The sequence below is a fragment of the Curcuma longa genome, chromosome 12, assembly GCF_044706935.1.
Source record: "Curcuma longa cultivar G26 ecotype Majalengka, Jawa Barat chromosome 12, ITB_CL_G26_1.1, whole genome shotgun sequence".
Lineage (NCBI taxonomy): Eukaryota > Viridiplantae > Streptophyta > Magnoliopsida > Zingiberales > Zingiberaceae > Curcuma > Curcuma longa.
Genome location: NC_133872.1, coordinates 8,542,121 through 8,569,783, shown reverse-complemented (window position 1 = coordinate 8,569,783; position 27,663 = coordinate 8,542,121). Strand labels below are relative to the sequence as shown.

General features: G+C 33.5%; 1 protein-coding gene across 3 annotated transcripts in view; it reads right to left on the bottom strand.

The window, feature by feature from the left end:
* LOC141843162 (uncharacterized) overlaps positions 1–27,663 on the bottom strand; it is a 59,128-nt gene that overhangs the window by 11,641 nt on the left and 19,824 nt on the right. For 2 of the 3 annotated variants that reach the window (XR_012603020.1, XM_074731197.1), the window contains exons 16-24: positions 19,425–19,529; positions 16,648–16,721; positions 13,305–13,380; positions 3,952–4,188; positions 1,369–1,440; positions 552–623; positions 413–477; positions 219–321; positions 14–145 (exon numbers count right to left, since the gene is read on the bottom strand). Coding sequence is in view for 2 of the 3 variants with exons in the window: in XM_074731197.1 (XP_074587298.1) it covers positions 14–145; positions 219–321; positions 413–477; positions 552–623; positions 1,369–1,440; positions 3,952–4,188; positions 13,305–13,380; positions 16,648–16,721; positions 19,425–19,529 (936 nt within the window). In the remaining variant the exon portion in view is untranslated. Of the gene's footprint in view, positions 1–13; positions 146–218; positions 322–412; positions 478–551; positions 624–1,368; positions 1,441–3,951; positions 4,189–13,300; positions 13,381–16,647; positions 16,722–19,424; positions 19,530–27,663 lie in introns of those variants that run through there. The other variant, XM_074731198.1, reaches the window with a different exon arrangement.

Sequence of the window (27,663 nt, the reverse complement as noted above, 5' to 3'; positions counted from 1 at the left end):
ATCAGATGAATACCTGATTTTTGTATAACTCAAGAAGAGTTAATAAAGAACTCATAACAGCACAACCCATCTCAAATATGGATTTTTGAGTTCGGGGTTGGGTGGCTCTGGATGCTCCTCTTAGTCGTTCCAGCAAGCAACTAACCTGTAATAAATATTTTAGTTGCTTCAACACAAATTTTCATCAATAGTGGAAGAATTGTAAGTTATTACATTACCATATACATAGCATCTGCTTGTTGAGAAACAACTTTCACATCATTCCGAGTGGAAATATCTACAAGACATATTGTCATAGGTCCCATTAGATCTCTCACATACCTGCAATGATCAAAGTCAAATATCAAGCATGAGTTATTTGAGGAGATTTCCATAGTGAGATAACAAAGATTAATTGCATAAATTGCATTACTGATTGGAAGATTCTTGATCCTTAAAACTGGAAGCAGCGCAAACTAGTGTTTCTGCAAGAGCTCGCTGCAAAGCAAGATTACAATTTTATTATGGCACAAGAAGGTATATCAAAAATTTCATGAGAGTGCAACACCAACCTGCAAACGAGCATTGATGGAGAATAATGTCCTCTCATTGGTGAAGGCCCTTGCAAGTTCATTCCATGATTCCTATAAGAATTTGCAAAAGTGATATATAGTTGTGCAACTAATACATGAAAGAAAAAAAAGAAACCACGTTATCAAGAAGCTTAGGTTTGGCTTTTATACACAGCCTAAGATATGCAAGTATTGTTATCTTCCATTGGTAGGCTTAAATCTATCCCCTGTACTCAACCTACATACAACTAGTATTTATTTGGAAGTGTAATTCGTGAAGTTACAACAACAAAACAAGATACTAAACAATCCTAGGATGCTAGGAACAAGTGTATCAATACAAATGAGTTAAACCAAAATGTATTTTAGTAATGAATGCAATAATTAGATAAAATGGATGTATAGATGATACATGATCTTATGATAAAAACCTACATTTTATGAATGGATTTAAAAAATAAGTGTCCCTCATGATAGATGTGCAAGATGTTGAATATTTTCTGATATCACACTAGATTTCAGATGGTAATATGTACATGCTCCAAGTTGAAGGAATAGCTGAAAGAATCAAAGCGATTTTTCCTCCTTTTTTTCTGAATAAAACCTAAAAGAATGCAAGCATATTTAACATTTATAAATCAAGAAGGGATAATATTTCTAGAAGTTCATCATTAATGACATTGGAAAAAAAATACACACTAAGAAAAGAATTGATACCAATTATTGACCACTGAATCTATCATCTTCAAGTGGTACAATATGCAAGTGACTACTTTGTTTATAGACCTAATAAATCTACAAAGAAGTTAGCTCTTACCAATGCAACAAGATGAACACAAACATGTCTCCGACGAACAAGAGCTACAAGTAATCTCCGACATGTCAATGCCTGACAAAGATTTTGCATAAGTAGTCTCATATTTAACACAGAAATAAACTTCTTTCAAATACATCCATACACACACACATATATAAAGCAAGATGATTACTTGAAATGAGAAAAGGCAAGTCATTTTGAAAAGCAATTCTTAGATAAGTATAAACAAGCATTTCAAGCCTGGATAATAGATGACTCATAATTTACTCATCAAAATGTCCTCTTCAAAGAAACCATCAAACTCAGTATCCCCTCAGCTGTTCGATCTGCTCAGATATTAATGTCCCCTATCATAAAACTACATACAACCATCATCCAAGATGGTAATATATTCTATATTTAATCTGAGTAGTTCAAAATGATTCTCTGCAATTAGGTAAATCTTTTGAATTGGGATAAATTTAGACTTAAAATTTCATGTATGATTGGTTGGATTGTTTAGGCTCAGATTGTGTATTCTAGCCAACTAATAGAAGAGGTAACAATTTGAGCAAGTCAGGACAACCAAAGGCAATATGAAATGTATCAAAGATGATGCCTTTTCCTTTCCATGTGATTAATCATGATTCAATTACTTTCTCGATTAATCTATTGAAAAATGGATAATTTTGAGGTTTGCGATCGATGGATAGTGAGTGACAGCAACCTGTTTGAATTAGTGATGGCTATTGCTAGGTTTCGGTGATTCAGTTTTAGAATAGCAGCATAATTGGAAGTAGTCATAGGATCCATGATCCCTGTTTATGATCTCAAGGTTTGTTGTTAGTTTGGTAGTAGAATTGTGTTTTAGAAGTTATCGATTTGTGATTTTGAGGTTAAACAAGAGTTGATTATTTTTGTATGTGTCTTTGCGTATGACAATGTGTTTGTAGTGGAGATGAGAGTAATATATTGTGTATGAGAATGACAATTGAGAATGATGATACTATTTAGGTTGGTTATTCAGAAATTCAAAATGAGAGGAGTTGGGCATATATGTCAGTCATTGATTGAGCTTAATAGTATGGTGATTCATCAGCTTATATCGAGACTGTAATTTGGTGTTGATTCCTGTTCAATTTTGTATTGCCTAGATTTAAATGATCTGGGCAATTCTTGTTGGATTTATAGTTTGTCATCCAGTTTTTTCTGCCATGGTCTTGGATTACATTACTAATCCGAACACTGAAGTTTTTCTTTGGTTCCTGAATAGATTATTGAGCTAGTCATGAGTTCAAACTTGCGAAGAGTCAAGTGAGAAGATCATGAGTTATTTTGATTGATTCTAATGAGTCAGTTATCTAATATGTTGATGTGGTAGATCAACTCATGATACAAGTAATTGGGTGATATCCTATATTGGTTGACTGAATTTGATGAACAATGTCGATCTTAATCCATTATTGGACATGATTTGGTTCATTGGCAATATGATAGTTTTCTGTTGGGTTACTCTGTTTACATTCAGAATGGATGAGTTTCATTTTTGTGTGAAGTGGTTGTAGTTACCATCAGGTTTGGTAATTTATTTTATGATTTAATAGACATGTGTTTTCCATTAGCATGGTCTTAGTTTATATTTTGTTCGGTGTCGTGCATGGGGATCAAGATGGTTGGTATATTGATCATAGTTTTCCAAATCGGCCAATCTGAATTCGGATCAGCCATGTCAGATCGAGATCGACAAACACAATCTAATTTTGTTTGAGAAATCAAATCGTCAATACCGAAGAGATTATTTAATGCAAAATCATATAGAATTCAAAAATATGATGAAGCAGTAAGCATATATTGTGTAGGTCATGTTTGAAATCTCACATTGCACTAGCCAGCATAGTTGAAATCTATCATTTCAATAAGTTATCAAAACTTGATACTACTTGTACAAGTAATCTCACTTGTGTCAATCATATCAACAAATATCATGTCATACCACCCTTTTACACGCTATAACAAATATCAAGATTAATTGAAATAATATTTTTTTTGTACCTTGTGTCCGTACAACATAATATCAAAATTATATCATTCCAGATGGGACACAAAATCCAGACTAAAGTATATAACTATTACTTTTTCTTTTCTTTCTTCAACCTCTAATTTGTCCTTGGCACTATATTCGAAACGTCGAATTGATACCGTAACAATATCATTTCAGTCAAAGAGAAAACCCTCCAACATGCATTAGGATTTTTAACCTTGTTGTAGGTGCAAGATAAAGAAATTATTGAGAGAGACAACGAGCATATATGTTGGAAATGTAGGAAATTTTACTATGCTCTGTAACATCATTCAATTGTTGAAATTTACACTTGCATTATATTTAAAAGGGCTCTAGATAGGTAACAATTATTAGATGCTACTTGAAAGCAATTTCTGTTTCATACTCCTAAAGATAAGTAACAATCATACTTTAGTGCCCAAGAGATGGAAAGTGAATTATAAAGTGTCTTTTGGAAGATGTTCACTTAACATGAAAGTAAGACAAGCATAGTTGCAATGGAAATTAGAAACAAGAAAAAATAGAGATGTTGAAGAGCATACGTGAAGCTCATTCTCGCCAGGAAAAGATGCAAGTGTTGTTATGGAAGTACGAACAATGATGTCAAGTATCAGTTCTCCTTGTTTATTTTGTCCAGCGAAATTCATCAAAATCCTTTTAGAAGACTGAAAAACTTGGTTCAGCTCTTCATCATGACCAGATGACCTTAGTTGTCCTTTTGAAGCATCAACAGGCATCAAGTATGTATCAACCCATCTGGCAAGAAACCATATGACTGCCTGTGAATAGTTGCAAACAAAAAAACATCAGCACATTCCACAAAGATGGCAGAACAATAAACACTCCACTACCATACAACAGTTTAGCAAACCTTGTTCCAAACAAATTTAAATAAGACAACATACCATAAAGTTACATACCAAACAGCTGAATTCAACATTATATGGATAGCAGCACAAATAATTGAGTAATTAAGTCATAAAACTAATGAACTAGCAACTGCAACAACTACCAAACTTTTATCGTACTAAATGGGGTCGATTATATGGATCCTTTTATGCTATTGAGCTTGATTCCCTACTATATACTCATCTATATAGAACTAATGAACTAGCAATAAATAAAAAGTTTATGATCAACAGTGTTGTAAATGATGGTAGACGGTGACAAATGACCGCCTACCGCTTAGGCAGTTGAATTTTTTTACTATTTTTTATACATAACATCATTCTTTATGTAATATATGTAATTAAATGATGTTCATGCATAAATAAGCTTAATACAATACAATACAATTTATATAAGATATAAATAAATACATAAATCCATCTTGCAACGTACTCATGCACATCATTAGTAAACTTTAACTTCAAAGCTTCATTTATGTTTTGTTGTCTTGTCTTTGTTGGATCGATTGTAGATATCCACTCGTTAATAGGCCCGAGGTGCTTTGACTTCTTTTTAGAAGAATCTCCCTCCACTTGACAATCATCATCCTCTACATCAATACTTATATTTACTTCCGTCCTTTCTTTTTTTAGTTCTTCCACCCTTTCTTGTTTCTTGTTCTTGCTATTTTCAAGATAAGCTCTTACTCTTTTTTTGTCTTCATCAGTTGCTTTAGGACATGCTTCAACTTATCCTATAATATCCGCAATATGATGTTTCATTCAATAAACTCCTCCCTTAATAAGCCTCTTACATAATTTGCAAATGATCCAATCTCTTTTTTCTTTGTAATACAACATCCCATAATCTCAAACAATATCACTAGACTTTCACTTCAATTCCACTTCCGGTTATTTCTCATTTTCCGCCATTAATCTTCAATAATTAAATAAAAGATCAAAAACTAGAATAAGAACTTACTAGAAATATATAAAAGCAAGCCTAGTATGTTGGTGGCGACAGCAGGCCGCGGTGGCGGCGGTTCTAGGCGGGAGGTGGGTTGTGGATGACTTGGTGGGTTGGTGGAGTCATTATATTTTGTAAGGGAGAGAAAGTGTATTAATATATTTAGGATTTTTTAAATTTTGTTGACTTTGATTGCCTCGCGTGTCTCGACCGCCTCATGCAGCGTGTCACCCGCCTCGCATGCCGCCTCGCTCGCCTAACCAGCCTCGCCTCTTTGACCGCCTAAAACACCACCTAAGACAAAGGCGGTGCAGTTGATGCCCGCCTCTCGCTTAGGTGCCACCTCGGTCGCCATTTAGAACACTGATGATCGATAACACAATATTTATGGATAAGAAAATGATTTTATTTCTAGATTTAAATTATTTGATAATGTTATCAAAAAGTCTATATTTTTTATCTCCTAAAATTTTAATAATCAATCAAAATTTTGAAGTCTCTTTATTTTTCCTTTAAACCACCACTTAGGGCTAAAACTTAAGTTCAAAATCTCATTTGGGCCTTGGATTTTGTACCCAACAAAAATGAGATGTGTCAGCCATAACAATTCTTGGTGCCAATGATTCCGTATTGAATGCACTAGATGACCAGAGGGAGATGAATAGTGCTTTACCAACTCTCTCACTCTTGCTAATTTTTAACAAAGTCAATTAGACAAAGTTACAACAAATATATATATATATATATATATCAACACTAGCAAACAAGTTTACGCGGTTAGAAACTACTAATTTCTACTCCACGACCTATGACTCTCAATGAGTCATTCTCAAATCCCCTATGACTCTTTAGCGAATCACTCTTGAATCCTCACTAGTTTTCTCCTTCTCGAATCCTTAAAAAGGTGGAGTAACCACTTACAAGTATCTTCTTACAAAGAGGAATATGTAAAAGCTTGGAAGCAAATTATAAAGCTAAGGCTAGGAATACAACAAGAGAGCACAATGAATTAAGAATAAGCATAAATTCGCAGCCTATATTGACTCTAGCCTAGATCGATTCCTCTTGGATCCTCTATTTATAATCTCCAAGTTGTATTCAATCTGGTTTCTTTTTTCTATAGCAAGTCAATCGATTTAACCACTCCCAAATGATTGTTTTTTATTGCTTCAGTTTTGTGTCTGGCAATGAATGTCTCAATCAACTCACCTTGGCTTCAGTTGATTGTTCTACCAGGCAACAGCTACTTGAGTTGACTCATACCAACTTCAGTCGACTAAGTTGTTTTATCATGTAACTAATCTAACAGCTACAACTTTTCTCAGCCCAATCAACAATCTTGTGACTCCAGCAACTCAACATGGTCAATCAATTGCCCAGTTGATTGAACTCCAAAAAGAAACATTATGCTCGCAAACCATCTAAGAGTTAACTGTAGTAGATTCAGCTTATTTGTCAAATAAGAACACATTTAAGTCAATTAGATTGACAACTACGAGTAATATGATGGTTGAGTCATACAATTCTTTTGTTAAAAAATAATTTACACTTATAATGTATTCAAGTTTTGCAAATAAAACATTGGAACAAATGAGACATTCTTTATTTATATTTCTTTTCATTCCATAATGATTTAAAACACTTATAATGTAGTCAATTTTTTCTTTTAGATAAAACACTAGAACCAATGAGACATTCTCTAGTCCTTTGTAAACTTCGGTTTATTTTTAAATTTTATAAAATTAGAACATTTTTAGATTAGTTAGCCAGAGGCAAAAGAAGCTTTCATTGTTTATGATGTAATTTTGTTTAAAATGAACTAAAATTTTTTATAATTGTCTAAAACTTATTTAGAGCATTTGATAGAACATCAATTTTTATATTTTGATTGATAAAACTTAAATAAAAAAAATTTGGGTAAAATGATAATTTAAAATTTATTCTTTAATTTTAATTTGGTTTTGTTTCTTCCACATAACAATAATTATTAGATAGACAAAAAAACAAAGATATTCAAAATTTTCAAAATTCTACTACCTAAAATATTATATTTCGATTTAAAGTAAAGTTTAAATTTTGTAATTGTATTTATTTAATTTTATAAGTATGATATTTTAAAAATTAAATATATGAAACTCGATTTAAACTCAATTAAATTTAAAAATTTTGGATTCAATTTTTTTTATAGAACCACATCCAAATAAAATACAGATTTAAAAAAAATAATTTTAGTTGATGAATTCACAATCATAATGTAATATTTCAATAAAAATAAACTAAAAAATATCGAAAGAAATAAATTATTTTTTATATTTAATTAAATAATTTTTATTTAATAAAGGTGACGTTCAAACTCGAGTTATTTATTGATGCATAAATTGAAGCTAAGAGAAACCATAAAGGAACAAAAAGTTAGATATTTAAATTTGTGTATATTAAATTATTTTTTAAAAAATCTAGATAGCTAATTAAGTTAAATCAAACAAATATTTTGATTTTTATGGTCAAGTGGAAGTTATTTTAGGATGAATAAAAATAATCAAGTAGATACATAGCTTAGAATCATGTGGATTTAAGCCGAACTCCGATTTAGATTTGTTTTGGTTTATCTTAAATTAAAACCAAAGTTGTACATAAAAAATTTTGTTCAACTGTATGCAATTAAGTTAATTGTACTTTTATAAAGTTAGAAATTATATAATTATTTAATTAGATTACTTTTTATTCTCTTACGCTCCTTATCCTCCTACAACCAATTGCCCCAATGGAAGAACCATCCACTACTTGCAACAGCTGTATTGCCCGTCACTTGAAGGGACTGCACCACCTGCAGTAATCGTACTGCTCACTACCTGTGGGGACCACGCCACTTGCAATGACTGTTGCACCACTTGCAACAACTGTGATGCCTACAACATCTCCACTTTGGTAATTTCTTCCCCTTCTTTCTCTCTCACTCGATCTGTCTTTTTTATTTCTCCTCTTAAGCTTCTACTTGATGCCAAGAGTTTCGCTTCTGCTTGGTGCTAAATATTTTGTGCGTCGACGAGAACGAGCACAATAGTAAATTCTACCTATGTCAACTGCCACAACTTCGTATTTGAAACGTTGCTCCTAAATGTAGGTCGTTTGACTCTTAAAACTCACTTAAATATTACTTTTGCAGCTTGACTTTGGCCACTAAGTCATCTCCTGTTAGGTCATAAGTCCCTCAGATGGATTGAGCCATCAACTCATTCCACAAATTATCCTTCACTTGTTTACCTACATAATTTATCTCCTTTAGTTGTGTCAACACAACCAACTCCACTCCTCGTTTTGTGGTCCCTTAGAAGTCTCATGTCATCCTTTTCTAACCTCTAATGAAGCTTAAGCCACTTAAGCCATATCAACTTGGCCACGCCAAGTCAAGCTCCACGAGCTTCTCCAATACCACTTAAATTTTCTCATCCTGCAATCCCTCGAATGTCTCATACATCCTTCTCTGAACTCTAACTCTAACCTCTAAGCCATTGAGCATTACCAACTTGATAGCGCCAAATTTGCTCATCCTGCAATCCCTCGGATGTCTCATACATCCTTCTCTGAACTCTAACTAACCTCTAAGCCATTGAGCATCACCAACTTCATCGCGCCAAATCATCAATCATGACTCAACCTCATCAAGTCACAAGCTCCACAAACTTCATGTGCATCATGCAAATCGCTGCACAACTTAATGCACACATCAATAAGCGGTTAACATAGCAAAACACCATGGTCAAACAAGCCCACTTAGGGAGCAATTGCACTAACAATGTAGAGCATTAATCCTAAGGAGAAGAACAAGGCAAAGAACAAGGATCATGTACCTCATGGATGCCTCATGTAAGTCATCACAAATCAACAAATCGCCTGATCTGAAGATCTCGAGTAGTCAAGGAAATTCATGGCAAAGTTGCCATCAAGTCACATGAAGTCCTTGAGCCATCATAGAAGCCCAATGCTATCACCTTGCATCATTGTAAAATGCCCCCTTGTTTGAAGCCCTCGAGTTGTCATAGTTATATTTCGAGGTCTAAGTAAGTTCAACAAGTCGATCAATGGCAAAACTATATACCTTGCTCGAGTCGACCAATACCAAATGAAATTATAAATAGCAACCAAGTCTTTATCCCACTAAATGGGGTTGCTATATGGATCCTCCTACAGGACTCCGACCCTTACTATATCCTTATTTGTATTAACGAATTAAATCTTGCACTAAAATGTGATAAAATTAAATAGGATTAACCACTAGTAAATTTACCTACAAAATGAATAAATTATAAAATATAAGGTATTTTAATTATCTTAAAATTCTAAGAGATTTTTATCACATGTAAAGAAATAATAATAGTAAATATAAAATAATATTCTACTAAAAATAAGATTCTATAGAAATAAAGTAATTTTCAAGGTTCTAAAATGCATAGGTAAGTAGTAAGCGAGTAACACATTGCATGATTCACGTGTAGCATGTGAGATATGGGAAATATGTAGTTGATATTCAAAGCATAGTTTAAAATCTTGAGTCGTGCCGAAGTTTCGGTCCCGGACTAGAACAATACAGTTTCAGTACTATATCATGTCATGCCGATATAGTTTCGGTAGTTTTTAAATATAAAATATATTAACTAAAAATAAAATATTTAAAATATATATATTAAATTAATAGGGTAATTTTATTAGGTTTTAATTAAGTATATTTAAATTATCTCAATTGATAATTAGGAGTTAATTAAAATTATTAACCTAAATTTTTAATTGAATGACCTTCGTTTCACGTTCCGATGCAGCACACGACCATGTGCGTCTCGAGTGAAATTCAAAGGTGTTGCCAGGCCCGAGCGAAGCTTTTGGAGGCATCGCCAATAGGGGTGTCAAAATGAACCCAACCTAAGTCGACACAAAAATTATCGAGTTTGGATTGGGGGTTTACAAGTTCACGTCGGGTTCACGTCGGGGGGGGGGGGGGGGGGGTTGGGTTGACCTGAATTTAGGGTTTAGGGGTTTTTTTGAGGTTAAATTAAATTTTATTTTGAAAATTAAGATGTTTTAGCAGAATATTAGTATGACAATGATCAAGTATTAAAATAAAAATGAAGAATTCTCTAAGAAAATAATAAAAAATAATTTTTTTGGGTTGATCGAGTATAGAAAAAACTTATGATAAAGTTCCAAGAAAAATTATATGGAGAATTTTAGAAAAGAAGTTTGTTAGCATATCGTATATTGAATTAATTAAGAATATGTATGAGAGAATGTAATAACAAGAGTAAAGATTTAGACTAATTAACCGAAACGTTCACCATAAAGATAGAGTTACATTAAGGATCAATTCTAAGTCATTATCTTTTTACACTAATTATGGACGAACTCATTGGACACATTCAAGATATGAAACCACAATGCATGTTATTTGCATGTGATATTCTTTTGGTGAATGGAACACGTGAAGGAGTAAATACTAAACTCGAATCTTGATGGGAAACGCTAAAAGTGAAGTTTTAGACTAAGTAAAGATAGAATATATGAAAGTTAAGTTTAGTAATATTAGACATAATGAGATAATTGTTAAGATAGGAGATGATAAATTATCTATAACTAAGAGTTTTAAGTATTTAACATCATTTCTATAAAAGGATGGAGAAATTGAAAGAGATGTTTTACATAGAATACAAACAGGATGATTGAGATGGAGGAGAGCGTCAAGTGTTCTTTGTGATCGTAAAGTACTTCTAAGACTTAAAAGAAAATTTTTATAAAACGGCAGTTAGACCTGCTATGTTATATGGAGATGAATGTTGAACTATGACTCAAGCATATGAGCAGAAGATAAAAGTTGCAGAGATGAGGATGTTAAGGTGGATGTGTGGGCATACAAGGATGGACAAGATAAGAAATGAAAATATTAGAAATAAAGTTGGGATTGCACCTATTGAGGAAAAACTCAAAGAGACACATTTAAGATAATATAGATATGTATGCAGACGACCAATAGATGTTCCAATTAGGTAATGTAAAACCATGACAAATATGCACATCAAACGAAGAGGAAGACATAACAATAAAACAAGATAAAATTTATTTAAATGTAAATGATGATATAATAGGGAATAAAGCTCAGTGGCGTAGAAAGATTCATATAGCCAACCCCACCTAATGGGATAAGATTTGGTTGTTGTTGTATTGCTAAACAACATAATTTTATCTGTAATGAAATTGAAAAGGATAAAAATATTTTAATCAAGATAAAACGAGGAGATCCAATGTATCGAAAAGACATAACTACATATGGATAAACATGAGTATTAAAAAAAATCAATAACATAAAGTTAGATGGATAAATAAGAATGAGAATAATTTAAATCTAAGGATTACTATAATCTTTTGATTTAGTAGTTAACAAACACATTGTCAAATGACACATTTTAATTGGGAGGTAAAGACACAACCATTAATTGGATAATAACACATCAATTTCTCATATTGGCCATTCATTTTGAAGCTTAAACGCTTGCTTGAGAGAAAACTAGGAAATCAAGTTGTATATATAGCTTTTAATATATATTATAAATTTACACATTAAACTATAAAATTAGTCTCTACCAATAGTTGAATATACCAAAACATGATATGATATCTAGACAAATGATAAAACAAATCACAATTTTAAAATATTTGAAAAAAATGTCATCATATATAATAACAAATTAAAAAAAAGGAAAGACCTTATGGTTCAAGCATGGTTTTCATTTCGTGTTGATCAATGCAGACAACAAAGACAACTTATTGTTTTGCCAGTCAACCAACACAAAAAGACACTTCAAGACCCATATTAAAGGTGACCATGAGTTGTCTTCCTTAGTTTTGTGAGTTGTGCCAAAACACAAGCTATCTTTTCAATTCCACAAGTACTTCCTTGGTCTCGTGATCAAATTCCACAAGTCGCGAGTGTACGAAGTTTTGTGAGCCCCAACAATTAGCAAGGCAACAAAGGATTTTGATAACTACAACCACACTTCCATAATTCCATGACCACAAGCGAGCTTATTAATGGATCTTGACAAATCCTTTAGCCAAACTTTAGTTCAAATGTAATTGAGGACCCAACTAAACCCTAGCATGGAACAATAAGGATATTAAAGTTTTATTTAAAAAGATATTAATGGCATAGCAAGGTTTAAAATCACTTTCTCAGTTGGAGTGTTGGTGGCTGACTAGAACAAATCAGTTCCAATTGGAGATGGAAAGAGGAAAGACATAAAGATAAAAAAAAAATGTCATCACTTACTTAGATGAGCTATTCATGATTTCTTCCTTAGTTGATTTAACTTGTTCGAGACTTTGGTCCTTTTGAGTTGTTCCCTCAAAAAAGAGCCCCTCATGGAGTGGCATTACTTAAATTACTGCAGTAGCAAAAACTAATAGGTCTTGTGCCAAAAAAGCCTATTTTCACAATTGTTAGTGACAGAACAAAGCAAACACCTAGTGTTTGAACTTCATTATTTTCGGCTTTGCACATGTAACAAAAAAAAAACAATGATATTAAGCATCGTTTTGTTCTCTTACAGTCTCCACGGGTTCTCCATCTTACCATAGGCTCATTTTGTTTTAATTTTATGTTTTTGTAACATAAATAAAAGTCCAGTTTTGCCAATAGAGTTCGGTAGGCATAAATTTTAGTGTTTGTGACCATTGAATCACAAATACAGGTAATGATTCTGCAAACTATATTAAAATGATCACAGTGCTTACATATATGCAAAATATAAGGCAGGACCAGTGAAAACTACGAATAAGAATGACAGTAGCTATTGGTCTAACAACCCAATCAACTTGGAAAACAAGGAAAAAAGGAACATAAAACATATAGAAAGTAGCCATGACTTATAAGCCTAGTAGCATATAGCCTGACTAGAAATAAAATATGAAATAAAAACACCAAAGTTGTACACAACCTTCAAAGTTGTGTTGGGCAACGACACAAGGCAGAGTTTAAAATTAATTTCTCACCTACCTCCATGAGTCGAGGACTGAAATACATTGTTCTCATTTTTGAATCCAAACTTTGCCTAGCAAAACTTAGTATTGACCTGCAAATGCAAAAGATACACATGAAACATCAAAGATTGCACATACAAATAGGAATAAGTTTATCGCATGTCTGTTAGCAAGCACATGATAGTGATGCAGTACAACAGAAATAAATCACTAGAATGAGCTAGATGACTGCTAAGTAGGAAGTAATTACTAGTAACATGTTAGTCGAAGACACTATACCAAACTGAATAGCATCAATTCTACAACCAAGGATTGCCCTAACAATTGAGGTTCATGTTGTAAGTAATATATTGATCACACTTGGGATAGGTCCCCTTAACATAAGAAATAGCTCATTTTCCATGTGCATTGTTTTGAAAAGCCTTCACCCAAGCCATGAATGTGATCTTATGAGCTTATGAGTGGGAGACTGCATAAGCTTATGAGTGAATACATTACATCCGATTATGAATGTACAAGAATGGCTAAAACAACTCTAACTGTATAAATATCTAATCATATTTAAGTTGATATTAATTAAAGTAAAACAAATTATGTCAAATAAACATAAAAGAAGCATGCTATATTTATTGCTTAGGTAATCAACTTTTTTTGCTATACACAATGAGGAAGTCGTTCATTATTAAGTGTCGCACATTGAAAATTTCATTAACTCAAAGCTTATCTAATACATGGTTCTTAACCCCTTTTAGATTGATAACATACCTTATCTTTATATAATACAAAATTTTCTAATAAAATCCCTAAAAAACCATACAATCCTAAAACTGACTTTTCTAAAAACAACTTATCTAAACAAAAAAAAAACGTAGATGTTTATAAAAAATAGCTATTATCATATCCCATAATTTATGAAATAATTTCAACCTATATGTGGTTATAAAATCATATTTTTCCACACTTCCCCTCAAATTGGTGAAAAGATGTTCATCAAATTTTGCGACAAAATGTGTGTAGCTTCAAAAATAGCATGTATTGCTTCCAAATCATAAGAATTGCTTGTGTTGCTTCTGAATCATTTTATTCTCTCTCTTTCTATTCTAATTCTTGCGTTATCTTGAATAATTAGTTTTACTCAATTCCATTGTGTTTATGTTGAGATACACAGCTCATTTCCATTTCTTGTTGTCATTTATCTTTCACTTATCATTCAATACACTTGGAATTTCCTCAAGTTACTTGAACTTAAAGGGATTGTTTTTGGATTTGAGTTCTTGGTTCTTTAAGAGCTAACATAGGTGAGTTGAGTGGCAAAGGATTACTCTAATGGCAACAAGTGAAGAAGCAAAAATAGGAGAATCAATTGAACAACATATTTTGAGACAACACCATATGAAAATCAAATTTGATTTAATCCTAGACAAATTGGAAGGAAAAGATGCCGTGGATGCTAGATTGCAAAGGAACCGAGTTGATGAGATTCCTAATATTTAAGTTGAGGTCCAAAACATAACTTTTAGGATTCACGTGATCTTATCAGATAAGATCGTGTTACGTGGGTATAAAACCGTGGGCTTCATTTGGTTTGGGCTTATTTGATTAAACCATTAATTCAACGAGTTTTAAGATCCAATTAAATTAATCCATTAATCCAATAAGTTTAAGCTCTAATTAGATTAACCTATTAATCCAACAAGTGATCCAAAATATATTACTTAAAACTTAGGCTTAGTTAATTTTAGTCATACTAAAATAAACCAACCTCCAAAATTGATGCACTATTTGTGTAGCCTAATAGGTTCTCGTAACATGGGCAGTGACTCTAAAATCTTATTTTAAAGACACAAGCAATGAGTGGCATCTAACAATGCATCATGACTACCCAAATGACGAGAATGTCGTCGAATCAACCTAACCTGTCTGACTTTTATTGTATAACTTAGTTCTTTTGTCCATAACATCTAGATTGATTTACGAGGCATAAATAATGTCATCCTTATCAATCTGTATTTGTTGATTTCTGAGTAGACTTACTTAACCAAATAAGTTCAATATTTTATATTGACTTACATGAGCATAGGAGCTCACAAACATCACTTCCGTTATATGAAAAGGGCAAATTTCATCTACATCACTCACATCCCTCCGCATAGCTTATTGCATACCTATTGAACGATTTTATAATCAACCTTGTTACAAGTGATATTTGTCGATATTAAAGTACACAACTCTTTATATTAAGAACTATAGTAACTTCAGATTAGAAGATTGTTTATATCAATAGTCACTATGAGAATGTTTATAGCATTCATATAACATTCTCATGACGGGTCATCCAGTACATATTCTCTAATACATACTCATATGTTAATTTGATATCTCATATTCATAACTTGTGAAATTAAGTCATCAATTAACTTACATACTGGTCTTAATGCATTAATATTGTCCTTGTATATTAGTATTTGACTAGGGATAATTAAGAATAGTGTCTATAATCTCTCACAATCAATTCGAATAATTGATATACTATAGAACCGAACCTACCACTCTATGACATTATTATATTTATTCAAATTTGCACAGATTTTAAAGTTAATATAATAACATAAAATGTTGTCTTTATTAAAATATGATATGAAAATTCCAAATCAATCATCTCATGATTGTCTCTTATAGCTGAAACTAACAACAGCACAAATACACTTACTATATGACTGCACGGACAAAAATATAGTCACCTACTGGTTTGGCATCACCTGATAGATATAGCCCAGTATGTATGGTATTGTAATTGATTTCAGATCATGATCTGGCTGAAGTTTACCTCAACTTACCACAATTATACAACCTGCTAATAAGTGTGTCAGACACTGAAACTCAGGCTCAGATCGAGATTTTTATCCTTGATCTGAGCAATGAAAAACTGTAAATCTTAAAAAGAAAGATGAAGACAAGTTTGAGAGAATTTTGATTCTGAAGAATTGATGTGTTGAAATGAGAGGTTTGGGAACTTATGAAAATACTGAACAGCATCAATACCTCTATTACATAGATTCACTGACTAAAATTGGGCATTCACCTACTGGTTCATCATCAACCTGATAGACATAGCCCAGTACATACTGTAATTGATTTCAGATCAGGATGCGACTAAAGTTTAACTCACAATGTTCACAGTTATACAACATGCTAAAATGTGTGAATGGAATTAGGCTAATTCATATTTATGCAGTTCTTAAAGTAGTTGGTAGTTCTTAGCCAACTTTAAATAGGCTAGCACTGTAATACTTGAATATCAGGACAGGGTCAGACCCTGGAAAATTAAAATCAAATCAATTGAAGTTAAGAAACTATACCAGGAAAGAACAACCACTGGATGCTGTGATTCATCTGATACATCAGCAAACCCGTCTTGTATTGCTTCTGGAATCTAACCATCAAACAGATAAAAAGTAAATATGGCTTGAGAAACTGATTAAAACATGAATAAATCATCCACCCCACTTTGACTAACTTGCACCAAGTGTAGAAAATTATTGCATTTGCCATAAGCTTAGACATTTCATTGGGGTTACAGTTTTAATGGCAGTAGAAATGAATCATTGTCATCAACCAACAATGTTTTAAGCACATTACTTCCAATCTTTAAACTTTGGAACATTGTTCTAGAGTTTTTCGAGTGGCTGCATATGCCCCTATGCAGTGGTTCACTGCACTGCAGATATGCATATGCAATCATGTTGCCATAATTTTTGTGTCTACCCAAGAGGAAGGTAGCTCAAATCAAATGGAGGAAAAGCAGTTATTTCCTTTGACTACTTTGGTGAGAACAAAAAATAAGGGAAAAGAAAAGCACAATTTTCTCTTTTTTCCTCATTTTTCAAGTCAAAAAAGCAAGGACATCCCTACCTCTCACTTCTTTCTCCTTTACCTTGCCAATACTCTTCCTTTCTTTACCCTCTTCCTTCCATCACATAAACACAACCTCTTTGATACTTAGATTCTTTATCTACCTCTTTCAGACTCATATCATATGTCAACACTCAAACATCAAGATCATCACTTCAAATGGACACTTGATATTTTTATTGATCACATGTAAAATCATTTTAAAAATAGTTGTGTCAGACACATGATCCACACTAGCATGGATACTTGTAACCAAGATTGAGTAATGTAGGACACAGCATATATAGAAGATGGTTGATCTATTTTATGTTCAATAAGTACGTTAATCCAATGAGAAAAATTACAATTTGAAGTTATTTAATTATTCATAAAAAGAGGTATTTGTAAGACTAATTTTGGACCATGGTTTAAATTTTCATAAATTTGTCGTTCCACCCGCTGCCCAACACTGGCACGGCCGGCATCGCGGGCCGCCGTGGCCTCCTCAAAGGTCGTTGCGGCCTTCACGACCCGCGGGAAGTCGTAGAGACCGCCGCAATCCATGGTGACATGTCGCGGAGGTAGCAACGATCTCGTGGCAACTTGTCTCGGAGGTTGTCGGAATCCCGTGGCGACTTGTCGCAGAGGCCGCTGCGATCCAATGGCAACCTGTCTCGAGGTCGCGGCGACCTCCCGCAAGGTCGCGAAGGCTGTGGTGACCTCGCATAGGCTGTCGCGACCTCCCACAGGGTTACGGATGTCGTAGTCCTCCGCCACAATCTCACGTAGGATCGTAGATGTCATAGTCCTCCGTCGCGACCTCCCGCAATGCGAGATTACTTACACTTAACTAAACTTAGGGTTTAATAATTCAACTTATATTAATAATTTCAATAACTCCTAGCTATAATGGAGATAATTTAAATAGGCTTAATCAAACCCTAATAAAACTATCCCATTAACTTATGTATATATTATTTATTTTAATTTCAAAAATTTATTTAAAAAATTTATTTATTTATTTAACATATAGGAGAACCTCAATCCTTGTTTTCTTTTTTTTTTACAAATTATTTTTTATTTCTTTAGAATTTTAAAATTTTAATATTTAAGTTAAATTTTTTATTTTTAATTAATATATTTTATATTTATAAAATACTGAAATCATATTGGCATAGCACGATACAGTGTGGAATCGAAACTCCAATATGACTCAGATTTTAAACCATGTTGTGGGCATAAGTGAGTGCTAGAAATTTGGGAATTATCTATAATTTTATTAATCATTATATGTGTTGTATAAAATATTTTAATATTTTAATGGACTTTTTAGTTTAATATTGTCATAATTGATATTTAAATTATATTCACAAATACACTTAATATTTTTACGTAATTTTTAGAAAGTAATTTCATTTTTTATGTAATTTTTAAAATATGCATGCCCTATTCACTATTTTGTGACAAACAAATAGATCTGCAGCTTTAGAAAATCTTGCTCACTACTAAATTTGATAAATCAGAAAATATAACTGAACGGAATAAAAGGATAGTAATGAAGATGACTAGTTAACCATTTGTTTAGCAAAAGCACAAAATGTCAGGAACAAAACTAGCTCATGATTTTGTATTCCTAATTCCCCACTTGTAGGCACAGTTTAAAAAGCCATCAGGTGTAACCCATGGCTGCTCCACAAGCTAAACTGCAAGAAGAATGTGAATGTCAAACATGGAACCCAGCAGAAAACTCATTCTACTCAAAGCAAACCTTATTCTGCCAGCATTTTCTCCTCTGACCACATTGAGACAAACTCCATATTCCTCTCCCATTCTGTACTTTATACACAGATCCCGCAAAGCTTCTTCTTCTGTTCTGCATCCAAAGAAGCTACCACTCAACATACAGAAGCTTCTTCTAATGTTGCTTCTGCTACTGTTAAGTTCCCACATAAGAAAGAAGCATGTTCCCAAGTTGAACAGCAAGATGGAGCTTCTTCCTCCAAGTAACACTTATTTCCTCTTCTATTCATGTTACCTTCTCCAGTTTCTTCCACTAATATTGTTACTAGGGGTTTGGACAAGGCCAGGACATGGCTCAGAACAACAATCACAGCACTCTCATCTCATTCCACCCCAAAGAGTGATAAAGAACCAGAAAATTATACATGGAAATACTTGCGGCATAACTAAAATTCTAACCATACTTGACGGTGAGGATAAAGAAGTGAACGAGAAGGAAGTTTACCATCACTGTTTCTCCATCACCTGAATCAGTGAGCACGTGACCAGTAATCAATAGAAGCCAGTAGAGTTCTTCTAAGGTTTGTGTAGGATCCGAACTTTCATTATACTGTCAGCAAAATCTAACAAAAAATTAGCACCACAAAAAGGTATGTCCATACAAATTGAAAGTTAAAAATTTTGTTATGCTTAACTGCTCATTAACCAAATCCAATCAGTTAGCATTGATAACTACACCAACTAAAATAATCAATATTGAAAGCATGAAACAAAGATTTTTACAAGGTTATCCATAACCAACAAAAGAAGCTCAACCATAGTTAAACGGCATATAAAGAACTATGACGAAATCAATAATATTATACTGTTAGACATTACTAATTAGTATGGTAACACCAAAAATCAACAATATTACAAGGTTAGGGAAGGCTTGTCAATCAGTTGAAGCCTACCCTTACTATGATTTAGAAGTTGGATCAAGTTTGGAGGTGTCTAGGGTTGTCTTAAAGATGGGAGGTCAACAGGACGTTCCTATCTTCAATCTGGTGGATTCTTTGCTCTCTTTAATTAATTGTCAGTATGATATTTTTTTCTTCCTTTGATTCATTTATATAGGGTCTATTGTATGCAGTCCTACCTTGCACAACAAAATGAAGCAGCACTAAAGGAATTAGGTGGACCCAATGAAGATGAGGTCAAAAGGCTGAGATTTCTTATTGGTAACCTGGACAAACCAACGGGTATTGGTTCATTTGTGTACTCAAGTATGTTTCCACCATCTATTAGATCAAATATATTGAATACAACCTTATTCGACTCTTAAATCATAACCTACTCACCAAATGTCTTTTCAATGTACTCCCTCCAAGCAATAAAAAAATAACCAGAGACAATGGTTCTTTCACAAGTATAGCTGATGTAGAAGATGTTAAAATAAGCTCATCATTATCCTTAAGAAATATTCTTTGTGCACCCATAATATTCACAAACCTTACCTCTAAAAGGTTACTAAAGATTTATGTTGCAATATGATTTTTCATCATGGTTATTGTTAATTTCAAAACAAAGATTTGGCAAAGATGATTGGGCATGCTGTAGAAGGGATGGCCTCTACAATCTTGAAACGTCGAGTTAGTTAAACATTACCAAAGATAGTTACCTTTCTCTTTAGTTTCAAAACTTTATTCGTGATACATCCATCATTTAGAACCATTTAAATTTTATTTCCATCTTTATTCCAAAGTATAGACTAAGATTTTCTATTATGAAGTATGTAAATTTGGTAAAGGCAAACGTGTCTTTTTTATTAAGTAATAAAAGTTCTTTTTCCTTTTATATTTAGAGTCCTACTACCCTTAATGTTTTGGGAATAAAATAGGTTGTATTATTCATTAATGATTGTACTCATGTTACTCTAATTTTTTTACTTAAACATAAATTTTTATTACATGACTAAAAATCAATTTGCAGTCAATATCAAAAAATTAGAACAGATAATGTTGAGAATTATTTCAATCAAGCCCCAACTCCTTGTTTCCCAAAAAAAGGAGGATAGTATCAAAGTTTAAAATTTCGAGCCGTACCAAGGTTTCGGTCTCGAACCGGAACGATACGGTTTCGGCACCGTATTGTGTCATGCCAATATGGTTTCAATATTTTTTAAATATAAAATATATTAATTAAAAATATAAAATTTAATTTAAATATTTAAAAATAAAAATAAAATAATTATATATATATATATATATATATATAATTAATGGAATAATTTTATTAGACTTTAATTAAACCTATTTAAATTATTTCAATCATAGGGAGTTGATTATAATTATTAAGCTAAGTTATTTATTAAAATCTAAATTATTTATTAAAACCCCATTGATTGATCCGTTTCATCGCCTGTTCGACATCGTTCCGCGCGATTGCGGGCCAACGCAACGCTTCCGGAGGCATCTTCGAACCCACGCGACACCGCCAAACGGTGTTCCGACCGGAATCAATTATGTTGGTGTCAGTCTGCTCACGGAACGAGATGTTTTGCCTGTATCGAGCGAAACAGGTCGATATTTTAATTCGTGGATAGTATATGATTCATCTTTTGTCAATACACCGCAACAAAATGAAACCACGGAATAAAAAATGATCTCCTATAATCAACCCAAACTCTTTTATTCCAAAAAAAAAAGTGTACCTAAATCTTTTTTGGGAAGTAGTTGTTACATTTGTTCATCTTAGAAATCGATTGCCTTCAAAAAACTTGGGTTCAAGAGTCCAATTTTCACTCTCGACATTCTCATTCCAAACATACACAATGCAAATAATCTTGTCCCTAAGATATTTAGGTGTGTCATTTGTTCATATGCATAATCAAAATTGAGGGAAGCTAGACTAAGGGCATTAAAATATGGATATGAAGGTTATTCCTCAACTCAATAAGGGTACAAGTGTTATCATGCTTTATTAAAGAAGTTATAAACGTCGACAGATGTTACTTTCAATGAACAAACATCTTACTTCACTGCATCTTATTTTCAAAGGAAAAATTCCATACTGGAAGATAAAGGCATGGATTTCTTGCTCAAGCAATCATTACTTCTAATGTATCTAAGTTCGTGCCAAATTCAATGTCTGAATTTGTGCATTAGAAGCCCAATTCAATCATTGAGAATGTGAGACTTTTCAAGGCGCACTCGAGGAAGAAGTTGGCTATCCCTGAACTAATGCAAGTCCAAGAATCCATCTCAAATCCTAGGAAATAGGTAACTATGAATCTTATGTATGTGATGAAAACCTAAATCTTTACATTGTTGTTAGGAAAGTAACTAGAGAGTACACAAAACAATAATCCTCTAGCGAGCTTCCTATCTTTTCAACATTTTCACCATCACATAAAACCTTCTCGGTTGTTTAAACACCATTGTCATCCCTACGATCTTATCCAAAGCATTATCCAATGAGAAATGAAAACAAGAGACAAATGAAGAAATGGAGGCATTAGAGAAGAACAAAATGTATAAATTGATGAAGTTGCCATAAAGGAAAAAACCTATGGAATGTAATGGGTAACATAGAGCCAATGGATCAATAGAAAGGCCTATATTAAAACTTATGGGATTGATTATAGAGATTTTTGCCCTAGTTGTAAAAAATGAATTCTACTATAATTCTAGTGTCATTAGCAGCAAATTATAGTTAAGAGTTATAATAGTTTGATATATGAATGCATATTTGCATGGAAAACTAGAGAAAGAAATTTATATAGAGGTCTGAAATAATTTAGATGTGTGTAATGTAAATTGAAGAAAGGTTTAGCAACCACCACGAGGATGGTTTTGCAAATTTACAAGAGTTATAATTGTCATAGGGTACAGAAAAAACTAAAAGAATATATATTGATTATTAAACACTCTTTTTCATACACTAATTATGGAGTCCACCACATGTTAATGATATAAAGAGAAAGGTAGTGATAGGAATGGTGATAAACGACAAGTATTAAAATAGGAGATGATGAGTTGTCTTCATTTTTGCAAGCCGAGTTGTTTGGCAAACAAATTTAAAGTTAAAAGTATTAGGCGCTGAATGTTGGGCTATGACTCGAACACATGAGCAAAAGATGAGACTCACTCTTTTTGGTACGGACATGTAGAGTCACAACTCTCTTAGTGCATGTTAATGATATAATAGTGATAGGAATGGTGATAAAGAAAGACAACTTCTGAGTCAATGTTTGGCAAACAAATTTAAAGTTAAAAGTATTAGGAAAGTAAAATTAATTTTTTGGGATTGAGGTGGCTCGTATTTTTATCTTCCAACAAGAATATATTACAGGCCTTTTTAAAGAAAGAGGCAAGATAGCATACAAGTCAATAAGTACTCCAATAGAAGTACTCCAATGGATCCAAATCTCAGACTCAGAGGAATGATAGAGGAAGGTATCGCAATAGATTAGGGAATGTACCAAGTTTCGATAGAAAATTTTATTTATTTATTTATTTATATATATCATACACAACTAGACATAACATATAGAGTAAGTGTGATTATTCAATTTATGCATAACTCAAAAGAAGTTCATCTGCAAACAGCTCACCGAATATTATAATATCTCAAAAGGAACACCAGGGAAAGGATAAGGTATACTGATGCTAGAGGCATCAGAATATTGATGTTGATTATGCTAAATAAGTGATTAACAAGACCATCATGACAAATTACACTTTTCTTGGTGGTAACCTCATTACAATTTGGAGCAAGAAACAGGACGGTAGCACACTGCAGTAGAGAGGTAAAACCATGGCTTAAAATCTCGAACTGTGCCGAGGTTTCGGTCCCGAATCAAAACTATACAGTTTCAGTACCGTATCATGTTATGTCGATATAATTTTGATTTTTTAAAATATAAAATATATTAACTAAAATTTTAAAAAATATTATTTTATTCAAAAATATAAAATATAAATAAATTTTTTTAATATATATTAAATTAATCGGATAATTTTATTAGACTATAATTAAACTTATTTAAATTATCCTAATCATAATTAGGAGTTGATTAAAAGTATTAACCTGATTAAACCTAAGTTAACCTTGCCTGTTCTGTACTACCACAACCGCAGGCACTCCGTGGCCTGCGTGACGCACTCGGACTCGTCGTCGGGCTCGAGCGATGTGTCTGAACGCATCATCGATCCCTCGCAACGCCTCCGAAAGCGTCATGCGCCGGTACCGCCTATGTCGGTGTCGATCCAGGGGTGGAATAAGATATTTCATCTGTATCGGGCAAAATGACTCGAGATTTTAATCTATGGGTAAAACTCCAAACAATGGCTCAAGGTGTGTGAATCTTAGAAGACTTAAAGATCAAGTAAGATGGCGCAATGAGAATCTATTGTGAAAATAAGTCTATAGCTCACAATCCAATACAACATAATCAAGCGAAGCGCATTGAAAGCATCCGACACTTCATCAAGGAGAAACTAGAGAGAGCGAGTTAATTTGTACCCCTCATGTATATACACATGAACTTGCAAATATTCTTTAAATAGATCAGTGTTTTAAAATATTAGATCCAAAATGGGAATAATAAACATTTATTCATAGTTTTGGGATCTTTAACTTTTTAGAAATTTATGTTAGAATTTTTACTGAAAAAGTTTGTTATTTTATAAAAAATGTGACGTTATCAATTTATAAAAAGAGATTAGGATCTCAAATAAGTTTTTGAGTTAATACAATTTCAATTTCTATCACTTCCCTATACCTGCATAATGATGATGAGCCTTTCTTCCTCTATCTTTCTTTTATTTTATCTTTCTTTCTCAGCTCATGGGGCACAGAGTTTGATTACTTCTAGTAAATTACTCAGCAATGCACCTAATAAGTTTTAGAACATGTGCCCAATAATCCTACTGGACACAATTTTAGAGCAAAAATTGTTAGGCCAACATACTTGTCTCAACTTTGTCAACTTTTTAAGTGTATGTAGGCAATATGCTGCCAAGTACATAACATATCTAGTATCTGCTATCCTGATCAAAAATTATTTTAACACTATAAATCAAACATGCAAAATAAAATGGACAATAAAATATTCAATTTTATTGCATACATAAAATCAATAATGTATAATATGTAAGAATAACTAAAAAAGACAGTCCGGTACACGAAGCTCTCGTCAATACGAAGTCCCAAGAAAATGTCTGGTCATATTACATCTATTGCACACAGTCTTACCTACATTGCAAGAAGTTGTTTCTACGACTCGAACCCATGAGCATAAGGTCACACGATAACAACCTTAGAAAAAGGATAATCAACATAGTTGCAATCATTGTTATCAAGTTTTAAACAAACAAATCGAGTATAGTTTTTGTTAGATTGGTAGAATCAAAAAAATCAAAATCAGAGAAAAATAAATAAAGTTATTTCACATATCAAATCATAAAAGATGTCCAAGAATCTTTACTTAGATGGGTTCAAACAGTCCTCAATGGTTGTAAGTTACTATTTAGCACTTTTTCGTTGATAGCAATATAGATTACCTAAGCGAATCCACAATTAAGAGATAATAGTTGCATGCTTCGATTGGTGCATTGTGATAGATTGTTTTCCTACAAACACATGGATGAACAATCATTGCACTCAATTGAAATTCCCTTTGATGCATTTATTTAATTGAGGCATTACTGTAAAGCCTCTGCTATTGGTGAGACTTGTTTTATGCCATATTCATGCTACTTTTTATGTTTATCTTGCAAGTTTGTACGCACATCCCTTATCTATTTTCAAGATGGTTTTTGGTTTTTCACAATAGCCATTCATGATCAGTCATTATTACTCTATTAAAGTATGTTGTTTGCATATGTTTTTTCTCTGGTATTACCTTGGATCAGATGTCTCAATGAAATCTACACAAATTGTCTCAAATGAAATGTGATAAAAGTGCCAAGTTAAGAGGTGGTTAAGGAGCATAACAACCAATGGTACTACTTAGATAATCCTGATTCAAAACCAGCAACAAGCCAGACACATCACTTTCTTGAAGATAAGTGAAGGAAAACTCACGACTCAACACTTTCATGGTTCAAAACAATAGTGGTTGAAGAAACTAACCCATCAAGATCATTCAGCAACCAATTTAGGATAGAACATTCTTAGTTTGTATAGTTGATGGTTACAGCCGTGTCTTGTGATTCTTTATAAAGTGGATGAGATTTCTATCATGGTTTAAAATCTCGTACCGTGTACGGCGAAACGGTCGAAATATATCGTTCCTGTAAATCATCGAAAAATCTTGATACCACTTGGCACCAAGGTTCAAAATCTCAAATCGTGTCATAATTTCAATCTGATTATACTTTCCAGTAGTGTGCCGATGTTCAAATGCATGGTGTCCATGATAGATTGATGGGTGAAGGAAGAAGGAAATAAAACAAAAGAAACAAAATACTGTCTGTGTTGAGTGGTATTGAATTTCGATAATTTACGGAACGAAATGCTTGAATCATTTCATTTAGCATGGTACAAGATTTAAAACCATGTTCGGCACTCCTTCCTATGTTTCATTTCCATCCTTCTTCAAGTCCAATCCATTACCGGCACCATGCATCAAAATATTGGCACAATACCGAAACAGTATCGTTGCAATTAAAAATCGAAACTTCGACACGGCTCGATATTTTGAACCTTAATTTCTATAATCCACAAGAAAGCAAAATGCTCACTACTAAAAAAGATAATTTGTTAATGTTGTCATGGTTTGAAATACCATCCATGTCGGTTGGCATGTGTAAACTTTTTCATTCAAAGTGCCAAGTAACACACAACAACATTTGTGGATTCCCAACGATGAATTCCTCCTCCCCAAGGACAAAGGCAAGTGGCAAAGTAACAAAGAAGTCTCATTCCTCAACAACCCCAAATCTTTTCTAAACGGATTCCTCTCATTCCTCATCGGCAAAATTGAGTTTTCATTCCTCTACAAGGGATGAAGGGTTTGCTCCTCTAGAATGACAAAGACAATCAACAAGGATTTCTCGTTCCTCAACAACTTCTGAATCCTTCCCAAACATGACTCCTCATTCCTCATCCATGAATGCAAGATCTCATTAAGGCTAGGTTTTGATGGTAATTGGCTTCCTTCTCTTCTCCCCTTTTCCTCCTCTTCTTTTCCTTCTCCTCCTCCTTGATGCCTCTGGCATTGCATCTTAGCACACTCCATAAAGCATGAATCAACCTGGTTCCAGCCAAAGACTGAAACATTGGCTCAAAACAACATTTCAAGCCTTGAATGGTACTAATTGTAAGATATGGGCCAGCCCTAAAGCCCAGTTGGCCAGCCTTAAACCCTAAGTCCAATTAAATGGGTTAATTTCGGTTTGGTTCAGCCCAGGCCGAACCTCCTTTTTCCCTGCCGAGCACGGAAACGCCGCGCCTCCTCCACGCAAGCCAAGCGTTTCCTTCTCCTCGCGAAAACGGTGGCAGAGGCAGTGATGGCTGGTTAATGGCGTCAGCGGAGGAGACGGTTAAAGGGTCGAGGAGCAAGTGTTTTCACGGGAGAAGCTCGGAAGAAGACCTAGCGCTGCTTTCCTCTGTCGCTGACCCACTGTTCACCCCTCTTCTTCTTCGTTCTCGGCAGCGTAGTCCATCTCTCTCGGCGTCGACGCCTGCAGCCCAACCGCCTGCCGCTGCAGCCGAGAGAGCAGCCGATTTTTCCCCGACCAGAGAGCGCTGTCTCTCTC